The sequence below is a fragment of the Clinocottus analis genome, unplaced genomic scaffold, assembly GCF_023055335.1.
Source record: "Clinocottus analis isolate CAN_PGR_092001 unplaced genomic scaffold, fCliAna1.0.p SCAF_2, whole genome shotgun sequence".
NCBI classification, from domain to species: Eukaryota; Metazoa; Chordata; class Actinopteri; order Perciformes; family Cottidae; genus Clinocottus; species Clinocottus analis.
The window spans coordinates 15,301,310-15,323,511 of NW_027175931.1; the positions used below are offsets into that span (position 1 = coordinate 15,301,310).

General features: G+C 42.9%; 1 protein-coding gene across 1 annotated transcript; it reads right to left on the reverse strand.

Annotated features, from left to right (window-relative positions):
* Nucleotides 1-345: 345 nt before the first annotated feature.
* Nucleotides 346-20,577, reverse strand: akap1b (A kinase (PRKA) anchor protein 1b). The gene is made up of 11 exons (XM_068585716.1): nt 20,408-20,577; nt 12,407-13,986; nt 10,646-10,770; nt 8,840-8,966; nt 8,587-8,714; nt 5,945-6,122; nt 5,425-5,575; nt 4,618-4,685; nt 4,405-4,478; nt 4,249-4,314; nt 346-3,683 (listed from the first exon to the last, which is right to left on the reverse strand). The coding sequence occupies exons 2-11, from the start codon at nt 13,959-13,961 to the stop codon at nt 3,621-3,623; spliced, it is 2,535 nt and encodes an 844-aa protein (XP_068441817.1). The 5' UTR covers nt 13,962-13,986; nt 20,408-20,577; the 3' UTR covers nt 346-3,620.
* Between the last annotated feature and the right edge of the window lie 1,625 nt (nt 20,578-22,202).

Consider the following 22,202-nt stretch of genomic DNA (forward strand, 5'->3'; position numbering starts at 1 on the left):
AGTCCCACTGCTCTTCTTGGCAGGAAAAACGTGCAGCATTGAAGCGCTAAGATTGGCCAGGCGTCCAGACTCGTCCATGCTTTGTGAGGTCACAGTGGCCTCACCATTTGACCACTGTGTCATAATTTCATCCCTCAGTCCAACGGGACGTTTGGTTTGCTTGAAACTTGAAGACTTTGCCTTCAGGTCTTCCTAAGGTACTATGTGGACTGGGCGGACAGCCGGTAAACATGACTCTGGCCACCAAAAACAGTTCTCAAATGTTCATTGGCTAACAAAACAGTGACTTCCCATTAAACCTTCCATTTTAACCAACATGTGGGAAAAAAAAATACCACACACACACACTTTCAATAACTTTATTTTTTTTCCCTTAATAGATTTGTACAATCAACCAATCAAACTTAAGATGAGTCTAGCAAAACTGGTCTGTACATGTTAAATGCTTAACACTCATTTAAATAATCAAATGATGATTTGTCTAGCTATGCAAACACTTATCTCACAGCTTGAGAACATTGATTGAAAAAAGGGGAGGCAGGATGAACCAGAACAAACCAAACAGGAAAAAAAATACCAATAATGTTCCCTTTATACCTCTTTCTCTCTCCAGTGTTATAGAAAAGTACAGTCAAATATCTTATTTACAGAGAAATGAACAAAACTCTAGTTAGATTAAAATGATGTTTTAAGGTGTGGTGAGGGTTGTTGATCTGGATTTAAATAAGGGGGACGGGCCGGATCAGACAGTTCAGTTCATGTGAAACAGAGACAGAGAGGACGTATGCACATGAGCGAACAGACAATATGGCTACTGCTCTGATTCCAGCACCAACTTATAGACACCTTGAAGAACTCAGAAATGTCTGTTATTTGTCAAAATGCCTAATTTCCTATACAATGGGATTCTCTCTGTTCACGCACAAGCATGGCTTTTCCTCCTCCAGCTGCTCTCAGGCATGTTGAGGCCCAAATCAACCAACCAACCAACCATTCCTGAGATACATTATCGAGTTTCTAAAGTGTTGTTAACGTGTGTTGTGTTATGTTGTAGTAGTGTTATATGGACCACTTCAGCGCGCCCCCTTTTCCACATGTCCTTAAATTTCAAAATAAAGCTGCCTTATTGCTTGGGTAACAAGAAAATTCAGTGAAGTGACTCAATAAAACAAAAACAAAAAAAACAAAAAAAATTAGTCATCTTGGAAATTATCCCTCACATGGTTTGAGTCGATCGGTGAAGTGCAAACACAGAGACGATCTGATGGCGTGACACTGGCTGAACATTAGGATTCAATGCCTGAAAACAAAATGAAGATCTATACCGTAGTAGCAAGAGGCACATTCCGCAGCAGACTAATGTGAAACACGCAGGAGGACTGTGGTTCTCCCTGCTCAGCAGGACCATGTTCTTCCGGAGGCCCATTTCATGAAATAGCAACATTACTAGGACTGGTGATAGTTAGGATTTATGAAACTAAGTGAGCTTGGTCTCCTCCAACAGAGGGAGATTACTATGTAACATATGAGAAGACCCAATCGCAACCTGTCAACTGCCGCCCTCCTAACCAATCTGATCACTTGAAAGGACTCATGCCTCCTACAGGACTGCCGTGATAATGAAACACTCCAGTAAAGTAACACGAGCAACTGGTGTTTCTCGAGGTCAGTAGAAACTGGGCTTCTAACAAACAGTAGATAGGATCACACTAAAGAGCCAGTTACACCCTTACGTCATCACTTTAGCTCATATTAACACAAAGGTATACGTTTTCGAAAAATATAACATCACCGCTAACTGGCTCCCAGTCAATTATAAAAGGCAGCCTTCTGGTCAGCAACCTGATCAGCCATTAGTACTTTTTACTGTTCATGTGCATCACATATTACATTTTGTTCTTCTTGTGCGATCATCATGTTAAAAGCCAAATATAATTCCAACACTTATTGATATCCTTAATTTTAATATTTCAAGCGTTCTCAAGTTTTCACTATAAACATGTATTTTGATGCGTCAATAACGACCTTTCCACACGCCGGTAACCATTTTATATGTGAGGTGTTCCAGTCTCGGCTCTGCTGAGGTTCTTTAAAAATTTCAGTCTGAGGATCCCAGTCATGCATCACCACCAGTGTCAGACCCAGTGCAGCCACACGTCTCAGAGACAGCCAGTCTAAACAGAACTAGACACTAAACTCTGAATTGTCAGCATTTCAAGTTTGGGTTCAGAACATGTTGCTATGACAATGGATCCATATCATCTTTTAACCACAGCACTGATTCATCTTCTCATCCACGTGAAGAACAAGGCCCTGCTGCCTGTGAGGACAGAGCAGCCAGGTGCGCACTAAGGACACCAACCAGACCCAGAGCAACAGGTCACACTGCCAACACACTCTGGTGTAGTGGTTCTTCCCCATGGCAGTGGGAGCTTGTGGTTCCCTCAAGTCTTTGAAAGAGCTGCACACTACAACTCTCAAACAGTATATGTACACATCAAAGCTCACAAAACCCATTTCTTCGGAATTGTTAAACCACGGGGAATGAGACAGTCAGTGGATTGGCAAACATGTGAAATACAGAACCTCACTTGCCTTCAGATTAAAATGTTTTAGCTTTTGTTACCGAGAGTTTTGATGGATAATAAATAAATTCCACCTCAGTCATGGTGTCGTTAATGAGCACAATTTCCCAACGAGTTCCCGTAGTACAGAATTGTCTTGTGATTATTATTTTTCTCTGAACCGTGGGAACAGGTCATTTGTCATCACAAATTGCGAGTGGATCTTTACAGTTCTGTCTGTCTTGAAAAACCTGTGGTCATGAGATGAGTCTGAAAAATGCACTCTCAGAAATGTTGACTGAATGAAATGCAACGTGGAGCTTGAATATGAAAAACTGTTCCAACTGCTTTAGGTCTGGTAGGTTGAAATTGCTGGATTCTCTAAAAACATTGCAAGTTGTTGGAAAAAGGTAGAGCAACAGGAAGCAGCCACTCTGGATGGACACCCCAGAGAAGGCTAGGACTCTTGATGCCACACTGCTGGGCCCACCTGCTGCACCTCATCAACCTCTAGTCAGCCGGTCAGCCCCCTCTCACCCACATTCTATCCAGACAAGAACCCCAAAACATCAGATAAATCTTTGAAATATAGTCAATGAAACAAACAAAAAAAGCATTTGTCCTTCCATATAGCATGATGATGCAGTCTGAGCAAAGGCCCTGAGCAAAAATTAAGTTGGATGTGGGAGGAAAAAAAATATTGGTTCAATCTTTATTCAGTTACAATATAGATTTTAAAATGTTTTTTTTAAATGTTTTTTTTTTTTTTTACAAGTACCTGTTCTTTTCTTTCTTCAAGTTCTTTTTGTGTACAAGAACAAGAGGGGAGGTCGTCTCATTTGGAAGCAGTGCCATTCTTGTAGATTATGCCTGCAAATAATTTTAAGTTGTTCAAAGAAACAGCGGGGGTGAAAGAAAAAAAGAGCGATGAAAGCAAAAAAAAAAAAAACTCTTCTTAGATCCACCGGTGTGTCAGATAGGTCCGGGACCTCAGGATCATCTGGGTCCAAGACGGCTGTTCACAAGAGAAGGGTGTTGGTGGGGTGGTGGAGCTGTTCAAAATGCCTCCATCCAAACACCCAGGCTCCTCTCTGCTAGCGTACGGTTCACTGAAATCACCTGAAATGAGAAGTGAAAAATTGGAATTATTCAAATGATGGCAGCACAAATTAGAGTAAACACACACCAGCCGCTTTGACTCGCTCCAACAGAAACACTGACATGCATTTGTTGCTGGTGCCTTGTGGCATTTTCTTTTTTGGGGGGAATGCAGTCTGGCAATGCTCTAGACATGAGGCCACCATAGAGTCCACACATTGATTGTATGTACTGAGTCCAGCTTTCCAGAGACAGCTGTAATGTATCAACAGTCTGCAAGAAAGAATGTGTATGTTGTAGGGCAAAGGGGATGACAAAAAACAACAACATGTTATGGCGAGACAAGAGGATTGGTTGAGGCCTGTATTCGTTGTGCCAATGCTCAGAAACTAGTGAAAAAGTTACCTTTATACAGTAGAATATTCACACTATCTACAGAAGAATATTTTAGTAGAAGTAAAACCTCCCTCGGTGTGTTCAGGCCTTGCTACTGACAGCCTCAACTTCCAAACTACCAGTACAGCTATTGGACATTGTGTATAACAGTGAAGTGCATGTCGCAGACGGGTGTATCCGAGCATTGTACCTCTTCCCCGACCATGTTCCACAGGTGGACCAGAGGGAGGCCTGTGTTGTTGTCGTAGTTTGAGACCTTCACAAAGAGAGACAGACAGACAAATGGGAAGTCAGCCACAGTTGACTGACATTCTGGAGTTCAGTCCGGTGAGAAACGAGGTCTAACCTGTGCAAGCAATGCCACGCCTCTGGTCATCTCCTCCAATGCGGATGTTGCCTCTGGTGAAAAGCGATCCTCTCCTGATGACGAGGCATTTAAAAACACACATGAGAACCACCACAGTGGAACAATAGTTCCACCTACACACTCTACTGGCACTGCTGGAAAATGGGTGTTGTGGCAGTAAGCTTGAAAATGATGCATTAAACAATGTTGTACCTGGAAGTGGGGCGATGTTGTCAAGCAATACTTCAGCCCCTTGAAACGGTAGTGTTACAAAGTCAGACCTGAAAATAAAGACAATCTTTAGAAATATGTCTAATTTTATATATATTTTACACATGGTATTCCATAATGCCAAACTGAAAAAGCTTTCACTAATCCACATGCACAATGTCCCTTTAGTCAGCTCTTTGTTGAACCACCAGAACTGCTTCGGTTTTGCGTTCACCAACGCGACAGTATCGCGCGACCACACTTCTGTGGGTCAGGGCAACGACACAAGTATAACTGAAACTTTTCCCTTGACGGTAGCGAGCAGTAGTGGGACGGTACACTGATCAGTGCTGCAACAATCACATTTTACATTATAGTACGATTGTACCTCAGGAAACGCACTGTGGAAATAATCCAATTTAGAGATCTAAAGTTCTGAGTGTGACAAAGCACAACCACACCTACACAGCCATGAAGCAGAAAGAATGCAGATACTGGGAGAGGATGGCGGCCATGGAGCAGCACAAAGTGCGTTTCTGAGATTGCCAGTGCGGTACAATATTTGTGAGACAAAGTTAATTTACTACAAGGAAAAAAATTCATGGAAAATAAATGAGAAATGCATGAATATAGAGAGCTATTATCTGGAAAAAGATAATATTGACACTAAATTCATAGTTATATTTATTTAAAACTAAATGTATTGAATTAAAAGAGGACACCCCCAGGTGGAAGAATTAGGAATACTTTTCCCACAGAGACTGTACAAAGCAGAAGGAAACAGTTTAAAACGGACCCACAGACACACACCGTATTTGCCGCAGTGAGTCGATCTTAACTCGGTCGTAGCCTCCGTAGTCAACGTATCGGATCTCCACCTCATTCGTTTCTTTATAGAAGGTGATGACCTGAGCTCTCCACCAGGCTTCCTCCGCCGCAGGAGCTGCACATATCACACCAACTGGACGACAGACGGATACATTATAAAAAAAACCTGGTCGACTCCAAACGGTGGTACACAATTTTAAAATTGAAAAAAAAGGTTTGACTGGAATTAGGATTCCTGTTTTAATTATTTTGGCCATGTATTTTCTACATCAGTTTGTTTTACGACATTTGTTTTGAAAGACTGTTAGAATAATCACACTGACGACCAATGTTTCTTTGTTAACATATGCTGTGGTGTTAATTAGGACTCAAACACCAGTTCCTATCTCATTGATAAAAAAAAAAAATCATATTTACTCAGTTCCTGCTGCCTGTGTAGTTTACGCTCCACTTAACTGCAGACACATATTTCAGTTTGTGGCACGTGTGTGGTCATGGTTACCTTCGGCCGGCGAGGGCAGGGCAGGGGTGCCCGGCTGCGAGTAGCAGAGGAACATCTGCTGGTCGAGGCTCCGCAGAGCGTGGTAGGTGGGATGGGTGTGCTGCTGGACAAAGACGTGACCGGCTGACACGATGTTTACCACGATCACTTCGACGGTCACTCCACTGGGGAGCAGGAGCTGAGGACGCAACGGACACGAGGAAGGGTTATTCCTCCGGGATCTAGTGTGCAGTCGACAAGTCATAAACAGGGCCCGGGTCCCCACTGACTGTCACCCCCAAACACTGTCCTACGGTTCACTCACCTGCACATCCCTCCACACCTCATATTTAAATACACTTTGCCACTTTACTTTATACTTGTCACTTTCACATAATCACTTCATCCAGTGCACTTTATTTTATTTTTTATATTAGATAGTTCTAATTGTAAATACTCAGGAGAACAAATTGCAAATATTCATACTCCCTTTTTATTGCACTCTGTTTTATGTTCATCGTTCAATTTTAAAATGTTAAAAGTTATGCACCTTTCACCAGAACAAATTCCTTCTATGTATAAACATACTTGGCAATACATAGTGTTCTGATTCTGATCACAACAAATATAATACTACATCCTAAATTAATATTAATGAGACCAGTGCAGAGAACTAGCAGAACTTTTGCCATGGTGAAGTGTGACGTTATCCCATAAACTAAAAAACAGCAGGCAGAACACCTTGTAGGGTGTAGCTTAGGACTTTATGCTCATTCACTCTACTGTCAATGGTTGGACAGTCCTGCCTTATATGAGCAGAAATCCATGTGCCGTGTGTCAATGAGGCTTCGGACCAAACATTCTGGGTTGTGCCGAATCAAATTGTTTTATGTAGCTCGTTTGGAAGGAAGACAAGTAATGAAATATTAACTATATGAACTAATATATGAAATATTAACTGTTTACTTTACGCAGCCTTAAACTTAACCGCATGGATTCCAGTGGACTTTCATTAACCACATCCTGACTCAGTTCTGCTTTGGCTGCTCCCTTTAATAGACTGTACTTGGTTCCAAACGATGCAGCATTATGTTCTGTTTAACATTGTCTTATAATCAAAATTATATCCATCACGAGGGCTGTACTGAAGAGCTCGAAGCTTTGTTTATAACATTGAAAATCACAACACTTTGAATGTAAAAGTAGGAATACTTTCAGTACACGCATGTCTTTCCACAACGTGGACTCATCTTCCCATGTTTTGGTAAGCAGGCATATGGCAAACAGACATGAGGACGTGGGATCCGTGGAAGAGATGGAGAACTGGTTGGTAATAAATGAGTCGAGATTAACTGGTGCTGATTTAGAGCTCAGCGGGCGGACATGCAATCTGTCTATAGAGAATATTGTGAGAGCATCTTAGTTCTATTATTAATCGGCCCAAGCTAAACCACTCGTCAATCACCATTCAACCGTGGATACACAATTCAAAAGCCAGTCGTCACAAGCTTAACTACAACACAGAGTCCATTATAGACGTTGAGAAACTAAAGGAATAGTTAACCAATGCGCACAAAGTTGTTCATAGGTTCTTATCACATTTGAGTGTTTGACAAGTTCACTCTGCAGAAGGACAAATAAATGTGCTGAGAAACAAGTACGTGATAAAGTCCAATCTTTTTTTTTTTTTAAATTACCATGATGAGTCTATAATCTTTGTGTCATGAAGCTTGGGTTGACATATGCCCTCAGTTTCAGCCTCACTCTAAAATTAGACTTTAAAAAATAAATAAAAAGTAAACTTTTATTAATTTAAAAGATAGATCTATCTATCTATCTATCTATCTATCTATCTATATATATATCTATATCTATATATATATATATATATATATATCTATATATATATATATATATACACAAAACGCAGTTCCCGGTGTGAAATTAACAAGCTCATTAGAAAGAGCTGGAGGCTGCAGCAGGGGGTGGAGTCAAAAAACTGTGGTAAAATTGGGCTGATTTAGGCTGCCTTCAAAGTATACACAGGAAATCAGAGAAAAAATGCCTTACTGTAATTTGCAAATTTCAGGCTACTTGTAGTTTACAGATCACGTTTGGATTTATTCTTAAGTGATTATAAATATATGAATTTATGGAGAAGTGTGTGTTGCTGCATCCATTGTTATTTTTATGTTTGTCTGTGAAATACATTGATGTGTATAAATACAATTTTGTATTATCAACTACACAAGATATGTTTTTAGATTAAACATGAGACAATCGAGCGTCGAGTATTACAACTACAAAAAATAAGTTGTTTTTTTTACAACACGTGCTGTTTACTGTCAGATCTAAAGAGCCATTCAGCTCTCTGATGTAGCGACAGCCAGGCGTTTCTCCATCGACTGCATGGCCCAGTCGATGGAGTTGCTGCAGCCGCCTCACTTTCCTGAGATGAACGTTGACCACGTGTGCATGACGCCAGAGCAAGTCGGGATCAAGTCAGACACAAATCTAACCAGCATGCATTGTTAAATGTATCTTTTTTTGACTTTAAAAGTAGCTTGCGAGCCAAAAAACTGTGAGCACCCCTGTTGTGGCGGCTAAAAAAATATGTCCACTTCAGTAATGAGGCACAGAGCATCCAGAGAGCCGGCCCTTACCCAGGAGGTCATGGGAAGTGATGGCAATGTCAGCGGGGGAGGCGGCGGTGCATAAAGGTTGGTCATGTCCAGATCTTTAAACTTCTTCCCAATCAAGGACAGGGCTTTGTCAACCTGCTGCTGTGTACCTGGAGAGAAAAACAAGAGGTTCAGAACAGTACTGATATAAGACTTGCAGTTCAATGGTTCGTTTGAAATACTTAAGGATCCTCTCCCTTAAATGGGATGTGGGGATCCAAAGCCCCCAACTCACCCTCTATGTGGCATATCTGGAACTCCTGTGTATAAGGCAGGGTGGAGATGTAGATCTTTGCTCCCGAGTTCTGCTTCAGGAAACTCACGTATCGACCTTGCTTCCCTATTAACCTCCCGACAAGATGCTAGTACGGGAAGACAACGGGTAAAAAAAAATATTCATACAAAATTGTAGTGTTAACATTTTAGAAGAATGTAAAGCAAAAAAATCAAACTGCTGCGTTTAAGAGAAAAACATTTACAGGTTACACCTCCCTGTCCTCTGCCACCACTGAAATTCGCATCCATGCCCTCATAACCTCCAGACTTGACTATTGCAACAGCATCCTCTATGGCTCTCCCAACCAAATCCTAAGTAAACTCCAATATGTTCAGAACGCTCCCGCTCAACTGCTCACCTCGACCTGCTGCTAAGAACACATCAGCCGGGTCTTACGCAACCTCCACTGGCTACCAGTCAAGTACAGGATAGATTTTGAAATATGACTCACCACTTACAATGCCATAAACAACCTAATCCCTGCACCCTACCCCCACCTGCTAACCTCTGGACACTACCCTTCACCTGTTAATCTTTGCACCCTCCCCTCGCTGACCCCTGGACACTACCCTTTACCTGCTAATCCCTGCACCCTACCCGCCAATCGCTAACCCCTACCCTTCACTTGCTAGCCTCTGCACACTACCCTTCACTTGCTAGCCTCTGCACACTACCCTTCCATTGCCAACTGCTGCACACTACCCTTTACCTGCTAACCCCTGCACCCTACCCTCCACCTGCTAACCCCTACCCCTCACCTGCTAACCCCTACCCCTCACCTGCTAACCCCTACCCCTCACCTGCTAACCCCTACCCCTCACCTGCTAACCCCTACCCTTCACCTGCTAACCCCTACCCTTCACCTGCTAACCCCTACCCTTCACCTGCTAACCCCTGCACACACTACCCTTCACCTGCTAACCCCTGCACACACTACCCTTCACCTGCTAACCCCTGCACACACTACCCTTCACCTGCTAACCCCTGCACCCTACCCTTCACCTGCTAGCCCCTGCACACTACCCTTCACCTGCTAGCCCCTGCACACTACCCTTCACCTGCTAGCCCCTGCACACACTACCCTTCACCTGCTAGCCCCTGCACACACTACCCTTCACCTGCTAGCCCCTGCACACACTACCCTTCACCTGCTAGCCCCTGCACACACTACCCTTCACCTGCTAGCCCCTGCACACACTACCCTTCACCTGCTAGCCCCTGCACACTACCCTTCACCTGCTAGCCCCTGCACACTACCCTTCACCTGCTAGCCCCTGCACACTACCCTTCACCTGCTAGCCCCTGCACACTACCCTTCACCTGCTAGCCCCTGCACACTACCCTTCACCTGCTAGCCCCTGCACACTACGCTTTACGTGCTAACCGCTGCACCTTACGCTTTACGTGCTAACCCCTGCACCCTACCCCTTACGTGCTAACCCCTGCACCCCACCCTTTACCTGCACAACCCCATTTTAGTTTTGTTCCATTTGTCTCTATCCAATGTAAAGCATCTTTGAGTATTCAGAAAAGCTCTATATACTTGATGCTGGCAACTGCATTTTTTTCGGTTTGATACCACTTGAAAACAGTCGCCTCCTTACCCCGGGGGTAAGGACTATTGTGTTACAGAGTGAGCTGCTTGGTTCCATTTCACAGTGAGAGGACTTTTCTAGTGAAAAGCTGCACAGTGGCAGAAGGGTAGACCCGTCACACTGAGGAGTTCTGGTTTTACTTCTCGTGCTGTTTGTAGTAGTGACTCACCTTCGGCACCTCGATCTCCCAGATGATGAACTCGGAGCTTGAGGAGGCAGAGTGGTTGCTCTGGTTTTCCCCGGCACCCATAGTGCAGCCGCTGTCCACTGAGTCCATACTGTTCACATCAGATCCTAGACACAAAACCAAAATCGGCGCCTTTAATATTTACAGCCACATTAGACGTTTCCTACAGAGTGTACCATTAACAGAAACCATCGCTTTCGTTGAGACATCAGCAGGATACTGGAAAAAACAAAATATAGTAACTGAGTAACAAACGTTATTTCGTCTAATTGAGCAATCTTCACTACCGCGGCGCCTGTGCGTTTGTGTGTCTACTAGAGGTGGACATCTTTAGGCACCTCACGATTCTATTTAGAGGGCGACAACGCAATTATAAAACGATTATCAATTCTTCTTGATGCATCAAAATGTGTACATTATTTATTTTGTATCACTATGATTATTATTTTTACAAACACTGCATATTTAATTCATGAATGAAAAAACTGATTAATTTACTTCCATTATCTTATTAATTCAATATTAGTAACAAATTGAATAGACGTGTCAATTGGAGCGTGACATTTCCAGCATTGCAAAGTAAAATAAAAACGGGGCTTTTAGCATCCTCGAGGTAAATTCAGCATTTTCTGAATCATGCGACGTAACAAGCGGTTATTCACTAATGCGTAATTCCAACGCTTCCATACAGTATCGGGGGGGCCCTGACCGACACCCGCCTCACCAAAACTCTGCTAGTATTTAGACTAGCTGAGAAGGTAAACAAGACACATTTTTTACGTCTGATGCATTCAGGGACAGTGGTAATGAACGGACAGCCCGGTGTCACCGAATTGTGCCAGAAGACCATAACGTTGAGAATTATTTTAATTTCCTGCATCGAGCCATAATCGTTCAAGAGACACTCACGATACATTTACGAATAGGCCGCTAGTGTATGTCTCTAGGTTCTACTAATTCCAAGATTTTTTTAAATCAATTAAAATACAAATGTATCTTTCAGAATTATTTTAATCATGTTTTGTCAATAGCCACTATGGCTGACTATAACCAGGTAAAATGATATATTGAATGTTTACACTGACTTTTGAGCAGTTGAAATTATTTTTGGGACAATTGTGAATAAAATATTCTGGAGTTGCTCAAACAATCTGTATGAGCTGATATGGCTCTTTGATGACAAGCAGTTGGTATCAGAAGAAAAAAAACCAGAACGGTACGTCGTATAAAGTTGCTCCCTTTTTTCTTTTGTGCCAATCATGTCCGAGGCTCAAAACCGTGATATAATGCAAACCGTGACTTGTATAATTCGTTGCACCCCTACTTAAAGAGTTTATAGTACCTCAATATTACCCCAATAGAGAGCTGTGCTCTAAGGATGTAGGGCGACTTATGGTTCCTAAAGGCTTCAAAAGTAGAATGGGAGCAGAAGCCTTTAGTTATCAAGCTCCTCTCTTCTAGATTCAGCTTCCAGTTTCAGCCGGGGGTCAAACAACCTCTACACATTAAAGAGCAGGATTAAAACTCTGTTAAACCTATAGTAGGGGCAGACCAATTCGACTTGGGTGCCGATGATTCCAATCATAGGCATAGACAATCTAAGAGTCAACTATTAGCCGATATATCATCCGAATTTTAAATGCTCAAATATCAGTATTGGCCTAAGTAAATACAGTGCGAGTGTTGCTGTAGTCAGAAACCCTTGGAACACCAATACAGGGAATCAACAGATTGATGCCTCACCTCCAGACTGGTCTGTCTCCACCTCACATGACCCGTGAGCTCCATTCCTGAGGCCCATTCCATTAAGCCTCTTTATCTCGCACACAGCCTCCAGTGAGTTTACTTCAGTTGCCTCCGTGGCAGTCTCCAGTGATTGAGGTTGCGTTGCTTCTTTTGCTGACAAGTCTGTAACCTGGATCACATCTATTTGGTTTTCAAAGGTGCTGTTCTGGAGGTCGTCGTTGCTGATGCCGTCCTCAGAGTGGCATGTACTGCAGGCCGAGTCGTCGGCCAACGCTGCCGCTTCACCCTCTTTCAGTTTCATGTTTAGCAAAAGGGTACTTTGTGCTTCTTGATGCGAGGATGTTAGCCAATGGTCTCTCTGTGCAAGGTTTGTCTGACGAACCCTGTGACTGATCTCAACCGGCTCCCATACTGGAGCCGAGGAGCATCCGTTAGGCATCCCTTGCTCTCTAGCCTCTCTGGACTCATTGCCCATCTGAGAGGAGCAAGTAAGTAGATGGTGGTGGTGCTGTGCTGCTGCGATCGGCTCCTGTTGGGAGCACAGTCTGCCGCTAACAAGTGGTGTGTTGCTACTGCAACCGGGCGGTGTCACTTGGCAGCTGGTGACGCCAAGGATCTCCTGGGTAGCTGCAGAGATGACCTCAGTGATGAGCCCAGCTGCTAATAGTTCCAGATCCTGCTCCTCTTCATGAATGCCCTCTTGCATCTCTGAAAGGGTGGTGGAGTCTAGGACTGGTGTCAGGGCTGTGGAGGTCAGGGTCAGGGAGGTAGGTGTGCTGGTTAGAATGTGTTGGTGGAAATCCAATGCTGAATGGGGTGTCTCTAGAGAGTCTGCTTCTGATGGGATGTCTCTCTGAACTTTGGCTGGGCTGGCTGTACAAATAACCATTTCATCTTGCGTATTAACAGTGCTGTAGTGCTCTGCAACTTCCCCTTCTGGCTCCGGCCTTTCTGCATCAGAAAGGTGTGTTGTTGGAGGGCAGGAGCTGGTGACTTTTGTAGACTGGCAGGGCAAGATGACCTCTTCAACTGTGGCTTCTGGAGCAGACGCTGGATCTTTGACCAGGTGTTTCTCCAGCTCTTTTACAGAGGCAAGTGTCTTCTCTGGTTCTTTGTGGTCCTTTAGCGAAACCTGCAGACTCTCTTCTTTGCCAGGTGATAGCAGAGTCGAGGCTGAAGGTTTATGGAATTGTTGTTGTTCTATTTTGCCAATGTGAGGGGCAGCTTCTTCAGAATTTTGTTTCATCGAAGGCACTGCTTTAGTGCTATGGATTTGGGAAATATTCTCATGTTCCGTTATCAGGTTACTGACTTTTGGAGGTCTGTGGGTGGGGCTTTCTGTATCATTTGTTGGGGATACAGTGCCAGTCTCAAACAAACCGTTGCTACCCTCTGCTGAAGATGCTCTAAGACCCGAAGTTATTGGAGCCCCGTCTGGACTGTCATGGATGATGAGCCGCTCTTTCTTCCGCGAGATGTACCACCACCAGCCGATCAGTGCAAGGACTCCAGGCAGTGTGTAGGGCACCACAGAACGAAACCTCAGCGGCATTTCCTCAGGACACTAACAGCTACGTCTGAAAGACACACATTTGTATTAGTGAGGGACATTTCATAATAAATAAAATGTATCACATATCTGAGTAAACTGGTCTGTATCTGCCTGTTGATTTAAGTATAAAGCTTTAGTCTTTCACTTCTACCGGACCTGAATATTTTAGTATTTGTAAAAGATACTCACAAATATTGTTAATTAGATATTGATATTCTTTTCACTTATATGGATTGCTTAAAACCTAGTATTTTTCAAAAGGTTTGCTAATTCAATAAATAAATAAAAAGTATACAAACAACGATACTGTAGAATAACAGAATCCTTAACAATGAATGCAGAATTGAATTAAAATGAAACGTGTTTGAAAGCATGGGATGAGACGCTGAACACAGAAGCGTGTGCGTCTACCATACCGGGAGTAAAAACAGCACTTGCCGACTCTTCGTGAACCCTTTTAGGGCTCATACCCTAAAAGGTTATGAACGATTGGATTTCCATGACTTTAAACCAAATTTCCATGAACAAACATTTTGTAAAATCTCAGTGTATACAAGTGAGAAAATGTAGTATTTAAACTAACAATGAGGATTCAAAGCATACAGTATACCTTAAATGACACAAATGAATGAGACACAATAGTTTGATTAAAAGAATAAACATTTATATAGATGCCTGTATCTAGGCCCGCTTATAATTTCAGCGTCTTTCTTTTTTAAGCATTTTTTTTTTATTTTTTAAACTCAGCGTAAATGAACATATGAATATAACACACTTTTGGGATTTTTTTAAAAGGGACTTTTCCAGGCCTGAAAATAATCATTTTAAACTTCCATGACTTTTCCAGATTTGCAATGAACGTAAGAACCCTGCCTTTGTTTAAAAAAAAACCTGTGAGGGAGAAGCTTCTGAGTGCGTAACAGGAAATATACTTCTTTAATGGCATGACTCCGTGCTGCTACTTCTGGAACGGGCCCCTTTCAACCGCCGAGTTAGGCAGATATATTATACAGATTCATTATACAGTTTAACATTAATCATCACTGTGTGAACTAAAGTTTTTCTCAGCCAATATTCAGTCTTGCAGACCAGCTGCTATAATCAAACAAACTGATATGCATCTATTAATATGGATCATTGATGATCAATTAGTATCGGTGGCAACAAAAAAAAAAAAACGGGGGTTAGGGATCTAAAAGTTACATTTGCTCCCTTTCTTCCTTTGTGCTGATCCGATCCCGGACTCTGATCCTTTTCGGGAACATTATGATCCGTTGCACCATAAAATACTACCAAAGTAAAACAAGTTCTCCGCTCAGGGCGATCCAGCTTGGGCTACCGGGAGTCGATAACCCAACTCTTCCATCATAAGGACAATAATGGAACTCGAATGTCGTTTGGATCTGCAGTTTCGGGGTTCCCTATGACTGAGTAAAGATGCCGACCAAGAACTAGGGCATCACCAGTTTTGGCCAAACCAGGAAATTCTGTTGCATGTCCTCTCGGCCCGAATTTACTGTCATCTCTAAAAAAAGATTTTAAAAAATGTATTCACATGTTTCTCAAAGGGCTCTGTTAATTTAATGTGCTTCACTGTACATGCAGCAATCCACAAAATGAAACGCATGATTGAGCCTCAATGGCGACCCTGCCACTGGCATAGGATATCCAACAATAAAACGAGGTGCAACTCATCTCTTCCTGATGACGGCAAAGAAGGTGACAATCTAACCCAGCCAGTCCTACAATCAGTCTAGGGCTGTGTTCAGACAGCAGCACAACTGCCACAGCAGAAGGCTTTAGCACCCCTCCCACCCCCAAAAAAACCCATTAAAAATAAATCAAAAAACAACATTACATTTCTATTGTTCCTTGTTATCATCACAATGAACAACCAAACAATTGCACAGTGATCAAAGTCTGGTCTCTGCATATTATCAACTCCAGTTGAGCATTTCATTTTATTATACATGTTGGATTACTTTTGACTACCAAATAATATTGTGTGAAAAATAACAAAAGAATGAAACGCAGCAAGAACATGTACAAGGAAACCAGCCCCAACAGAAGACAGTGGAACAGCCCTCTGCATACCCAACTCTTGGTGGGCCGCCAAACAGGAGGTGACTTTCTGTCCATGTTAAAAAAAGGACATGTGCACATGCCTTTCCTTAACAACCCTTGCCAAGACTGCCTCCACCAGGAGGAATGCATCACATGATCTGGATGTGGCTCAATCATATCCTGCAATGCTTTTACACACACACACACACACACACACACACACACGTATATAGATATATCTATATATATGGACTTTTGACCTCCATTGCTGCTTGTACTCCCACCTGTTCTTAATAATCAACTGCTGGCCCTCTGCAGAATTCAGGGATATACTTTCAACATTAAAAGAGACAATCTTGAAGATTTTCATACAAATAAATGTTGGTTTAGTCATCATTGCCAAAGAGGTAACACCAGGGTGATTGAGCGCATTTCGCTCTGATGAAAGTATGGCAATATTTCTATATTTGTAGCATTACAAACTGAGTGCCTATGGCGACTTTCCCGGGAAGAAATGCTACATTACAGTTTTCCTTCGTTGTATGCAGACAAATGTAAATATGCACAGTTCTGAAAAATACTCAAGACTCCAGGCTGCTAACTGAGCACAATTGCATTGTTTTCATTTAAATAGAAATTATAAATCAACCAGGACTAAAATCCTAAGGATTGCCACATTACATAGTAATAGAAAGAGCTGCTGTAAAGCAATACGGGACTCTCCATGCAACATTTAGGCTAAAGGCTGCAAACACATGACTGTGCCCAGGCTGTGGCCCACGTCTTGAATAATGCATAGCCATTAAGACTCATTTCCAAAGAGGGAATTGCTGGACCATTTGAAATGGATCATATTACACACCAGTTTTCTGTGCATTTTTTTTTTTTAAAGACTTCTGCCCGACCTGCATTTAAAAAACAATCCAGGAAACATTTGACATGCGACATATGCAAAGTTGATTTAATAACTTTTATTGCATTAAAGTATGCTGTAGAGTTACTGTAGAATGAGGAACTAGTGTCACAGGTTGTCAGTTAAGGAGTAACAAAAAAGGTGGTCGTTTGTCAGAGCCCTCTATAAAGCACCAAAATGTCCTGTCTTCAAAGAGAGATTGACACTTGATCAGAACCTTTTCAGTCCCGAGAATAATATATTGGCTTTTGGCAAAGCTGGGGCATATGGACAATAATCAAAGCACACACTATTTGTAACCAAATACCTAAATATTGATATTGTGACAATATTTTAGGTTTGACCATTGTGTAAATGTTGTGAAAGCCCCATTAAATGCAACAAGGATATATTTGCATTTGACCTGTGGAGTCTCAACCCGACCAAATTACAGTAGCCCAACAGAACTTAACTTTTAGCTTCTGAAAGAAATCAGTGACGTTATGCTGATTTTCCTCGTGCGAAAATATGCACAGTGCCTCTCTGCAGCGCTGCTCTCCATGTTCACATTTTGAAGCATGTAACGTAATTAATAGTTTTATCATTGATGATTAATTATTTCAATTCAGGGTGCAACGGATCATAAGTAATGGTTCGGCTCTGTTTGCGGTTTTCAGTCACTGAACAGAAATACAATTTGTGTTTGAACCTATTTAATGCAGCAACACATTGATCAAAACCTTAACAGGAATCAAAATTACGATCTGTAATGTATAAACATATCATTTAATAGACCATGCCCACTGTCACCCAATTCAGCCATTTGAATTGGGTATCAGTGAGATAACAGGGCATTCACGAGGCAATAAAAGATTAAATCATTAAAATAATTTTCCTTGAAGAAAGCTATATTTATGATTGACTGGATTGACCCAATTTAACAAAATCATTTGTCACAAATTAAAGATGTAAAACATTATTGCATTTCAATTCCCAGTCACTCAAAATTGCTGCTCTGGTTTTAATTTTTCATCAAATATCTTTATCAAGTAGAAACATTTATGGACTGTCCCTGAGCTCCAAGAATATAATGTGATCAAGGGTGAGGTGTATATGTACAATGCCAAACTGAGGAGTCAGCAGTTCACTTTTGCAATGACCAATATCATCGGCAATATACAACACAATTAAATGCTATATAAAAATCAGCAACATGAATCTAATGTTGCATGTGGACAACTAAAGCACAGCAGAAAGGTACTGATGAGCCTACATGCATATATGTGCCTATGAAATGGTGGCCCACACTCAGTTCACCTTGGACAAGGTTACTAGAGCAGTCCAGCAGTCAAACTAATCTTGAGCTCTCTTCACGGGTCAGACCGGTGCTCATTGGTGCTTTCTTTTCGGATTCTTGCTGACCTTGGCTTCACCAAGGGGAGTGGTCGGGCTCTATTTACATGTCAAAAACCCTACAACGTGCTGTGCAACCAAAGCAGCTTGCACAGGGGATACGGAGTAGCCTTGGTATACCTTCAATTCCTTCCCTTTAGTAGTCCATTCGGACGTCTGAGCAGTCCAGCAGACTGTAGTGTACACCTGTACCAATTGACCTTTAGAATCCCTGCTTACTGCTGGCAGACGTGCGGGGTTACCCGGAAACAATCCCAAAGAGCGACATGTCATACCCATTGACTCAAAGTGTGAATTGTACAGTGATTACCCCCACAGTTATCGTCCCTGATCATGAGACCTTCAGAAGCTGAGAGCACATCAGTACGCGGACTAATTCTGTATACAGTCTGGGACCGTACGGGGCTCCACTGCCTGAATCAACTTTAGCGTTGATGTTAGCCACATCGACAGGCTAATCCTTCAATTTAGCTGACCGAACCAATGGCCGGCGAGAATCGTATTGTTGCATTTCACTCTCTCATGAACACTTTGCACCTCGGCTTGTGGGGTCGTCTCGTATTTACGAGGTTCGCAATGCCAACTTCCAATGACTTAATGCACCAACATGTCAGCTAGCGTTAGCTACCGTTACGTGCTAATAAACTCACAACGAGAGTATCGTTAAGCGTGGCTCACCATATGTGCCGCGTTTAAATTAGTATCCTACTCAAACCAGTCGTGTAACGTTTCGACCATTTCATCACAACAGACGGTTCACAGGATGAGCTCACAGAGCTTAGTGGGCGAGCATTTAACGTTACAAAGAGCCCGACGTGAGAGCGCTTCCTCGCAGGAAAGTCAACTAAAGAAGCTTGCACAGTGGATACAGCGTAGCCTTGGTATACCTTCCATCTGATCCCTATAGTGGTCCAGTCTGACGTCAGGACGTCCGAGATCCAGTACGTCCGCTCTGCATCTCAAAAAGATTGATGCTTTTTACTCAGAATTCACAGTAGTATCCACATGCACCTGTGCACTAAGTTAGCAAACAATGGCAACGTAATTTAATATGCGTCGCTCGGTGCCTGAATTGAATGGCGAACTTGTCAGAAAACACGTTAATGTCCAGAGAAAAAAAAAACTTATGCCCAGCACCAACATGCACACCGATTAGCCCGTAGACTTGGAGGTGTGGAGCGAAAGCGGTGTCGTGAGAGTTCGTCTTAACGTTGACTGGAAATAATCACAGTTACCCAGCAGAGGTGGCAGTGCCCTGACGCCACCGGGATAAAGCGTGGCTGGTCGAGAGGCCGCGGTGCAAAGTGTGAAGTTAGCAGGCTAGCCCCCCGCACAGTGCTCGCCATGCTAAATCGTCTGTAGACACAAACACGCTCTAAAAATGGCAAAGCAACTCCTCGCACAATACACGGATGAGCCGGTGACAATTCAAAAGCCTCACTTCTAGAGTTTAATTTCGCATGCTGACTCCCGCATGAGGCCACCACATGAAGGCGATGCGTGACGCCGCTTCAAACGCAACCGAATACTCCAGTGACGGCTTGTCCCAGACTGACGCAGGGTTTAAGGACGCTCCTGGAGTGCTTCTGTCCTGCGCGGGCCTCAGACCTTCGCGTTAGCTCACTAGCTGGCCCGGCGAAAATGATAGCTAACTAACTCACGCTCGTGCTACTGACAACCTAGGAGCTTTTGTTACTGCTCAAGACGCCGGACCTTGCGGTTAGGTAGTGCAGGGAGACCGCAATGGGAAAGAAATTATGGTAATCTAAATTACACAACGGGGAGAGAAGCTAGCTTGAGTGTGCCGACTGGTGAATTACAAAAAGATGTGGAGGCTGGTAGTTCAATGACATGGGATTACTGCGCTCGGTCAATGAACCGGTAAACCACAGACTGCTTGCAGAGATGAGTGGAGATGTCAGCGAATTAGATTTTGTACACATTGCATATGTTGCACCCCTGCAAGTATATTTTTGAACTAAGTCACGCTGTGTGACCATGATGCAGATGGCTACAGGCGTGCATGTTGTCCCTCTTTACGGCTACAGGCGCCTTCAGAGTTCTTTCATTTACTTACAGTGTTTTAGGGTCCTCAGTGCCGCCACGACGAGCTTGATACTGATAGTTTTTCAAACGTGTCCCTGAAGAAAGTCAATCTGTCTTCCCCACGTGTAGACCGACGAGCACCAGTCTAAAAAAACAGGCTAAACAGCTGGTCAAGTCTCGCGATACTCAGCTGGTCGAGTCGTTTGTAATCTCGCGGTAACTAAGAATGCAGTAAAGTCACCTATTTCAGTCACGCGTCCCTGTACGTTCTGACGGCTGTTTAACATGATGCTCTCATCATGTCTAAAGCAACGCCCCGGTCCCGATACGTCAGAGGTAAGACGGCGTTTTCACGAGGTCATACCGCGTAGCATTTCCATAAAACTTCTGTCACGGCGCAAACGCTCTAAGAACACCATCAAGGCTGCAACAGCACAAGGTTAAACACACACACGCACACACATATTATCTCAGAGAACGATAAATAGATCTTACACCCCAAGCGTTACTGCTCGGTTTGTCTGAGTCAGTTTGTGGGACCTTTCGTAAATCAGAATAAGTCCAATAGTCTGTGGCACAGCTGGTAAAGCTTCGGGTCATCATGCACTAAAAGTGTTACCTTCTCCTCCCTATATTCATCTAGACTTAAATTTATAGAAAGAAAAGATTTCTGCCAGCTGTAATTGGTTGTTGCATGTCACATGACATGCGGTGCGTTCCAAAAGTTTAACTATTTTTATCTGTGGATGCAGCTGTTGCGCCCTTAAACGTTGGCTCCTGGGAACTCTTGCACACCGTAACAGCGTAAATCTTGCTTTAGAGTGCGCCTATATTGACAGCCATGGATTTCAGGGCACAAAAACATTTCATATCAACGGCTCCTTACCAAGACTGATCTTATATTCAAACATACCAAGTTTTTTTGTTCAAATATCACATTGATTTCCATGAGTGGCCATTGATAGGTGGAGCTGGCACATGAGTGTATAGATCCCGGGGGGACTCCAGTGGTCTCAAGACTTTAGTTGGTCTGTTGTATTTCTTGCTCTTTCTGTTCAAATGTTCTACGTCTAGTGACACAGAGACAGCTGAAAAGCAGCAAAGTGTCCCTTTCTCTTCCGTGTTGTCCTCTTAATATAACAACCGCTGAGAGAGGTGTGTGTGAATCCAACAGCCCACCTAATTTTGAGCAGTCCAATCAAATGCAAAGGATTTGATTTAAATCAAATATCCCATATCCCTGTGAAATACAACACAGTACAGAAGTAAAAAAGAAGCTCTCATGTGGTGATGTCAGCATAAATGGATGTATGAAGAGACCGTCCATGTTCAGGTGGTGGATCTTTCCAGCTGGAACCACAACAGGCTCATCATCTGATGGTCAACATCTCGAAAGACATGGGAGAGCCAAGACACCTAGTGGAGATGAGGAGTCACGACAATATTGAGGTAAAGATCATCATATAAAGTTGAAGTGCAATTTGGAACTATGGTGTTAAACGGTAGCTTTAGTATTTTTCAACTTGGACCTTATTTTCACATGCTTTTATGTCCAAGTGACTAATGCAGACAACACTCTTCTAAATTGGTCCAGTATTGAGGGATGAAGCTGTAACCCGCAGGAAAGAGCTCGGGCAATTGCACCGTGTCAATTTAACATTGCATTCACTAAGTGCTTGTATTTCACATAGACAGGCTCAGATTTTTATTTTAAGTGCCTGACAACATAATACGAAACCCCCTCCAGAGAAATAAAACCTTTTCTTTTGGTTTTTCCGGTTTGTGTCCAAGTCTCGCTCAAAGAGAGGTCTTGTTGTGAAGTGTGA

Bases quoted from the DNA above. Each gene is read 5' to 3' on its own strand.
- akap1b (XM_068585716.1), bottom strand. From the start codon at position 13,961: ATGCCGCTGAGGTTTCGTTCTGTGGTGCCCTACACACTGCCTGGAGTC. The intron at 10,771-12,406 runs GTGAGGCATCAA...TTTTGTGTCTAG, and splicing joins GGAGACAGACCAGTCTGGAG to GATCTGATGTGAACAGTATG. The intron at 8,967-10,645 runs GTGAGTCACTAC...TTCCCGTACTAG, and splicing joins GGGAGATCGAGGTGCCGAAG to CATCTTGTCGGGAGGTTAAT.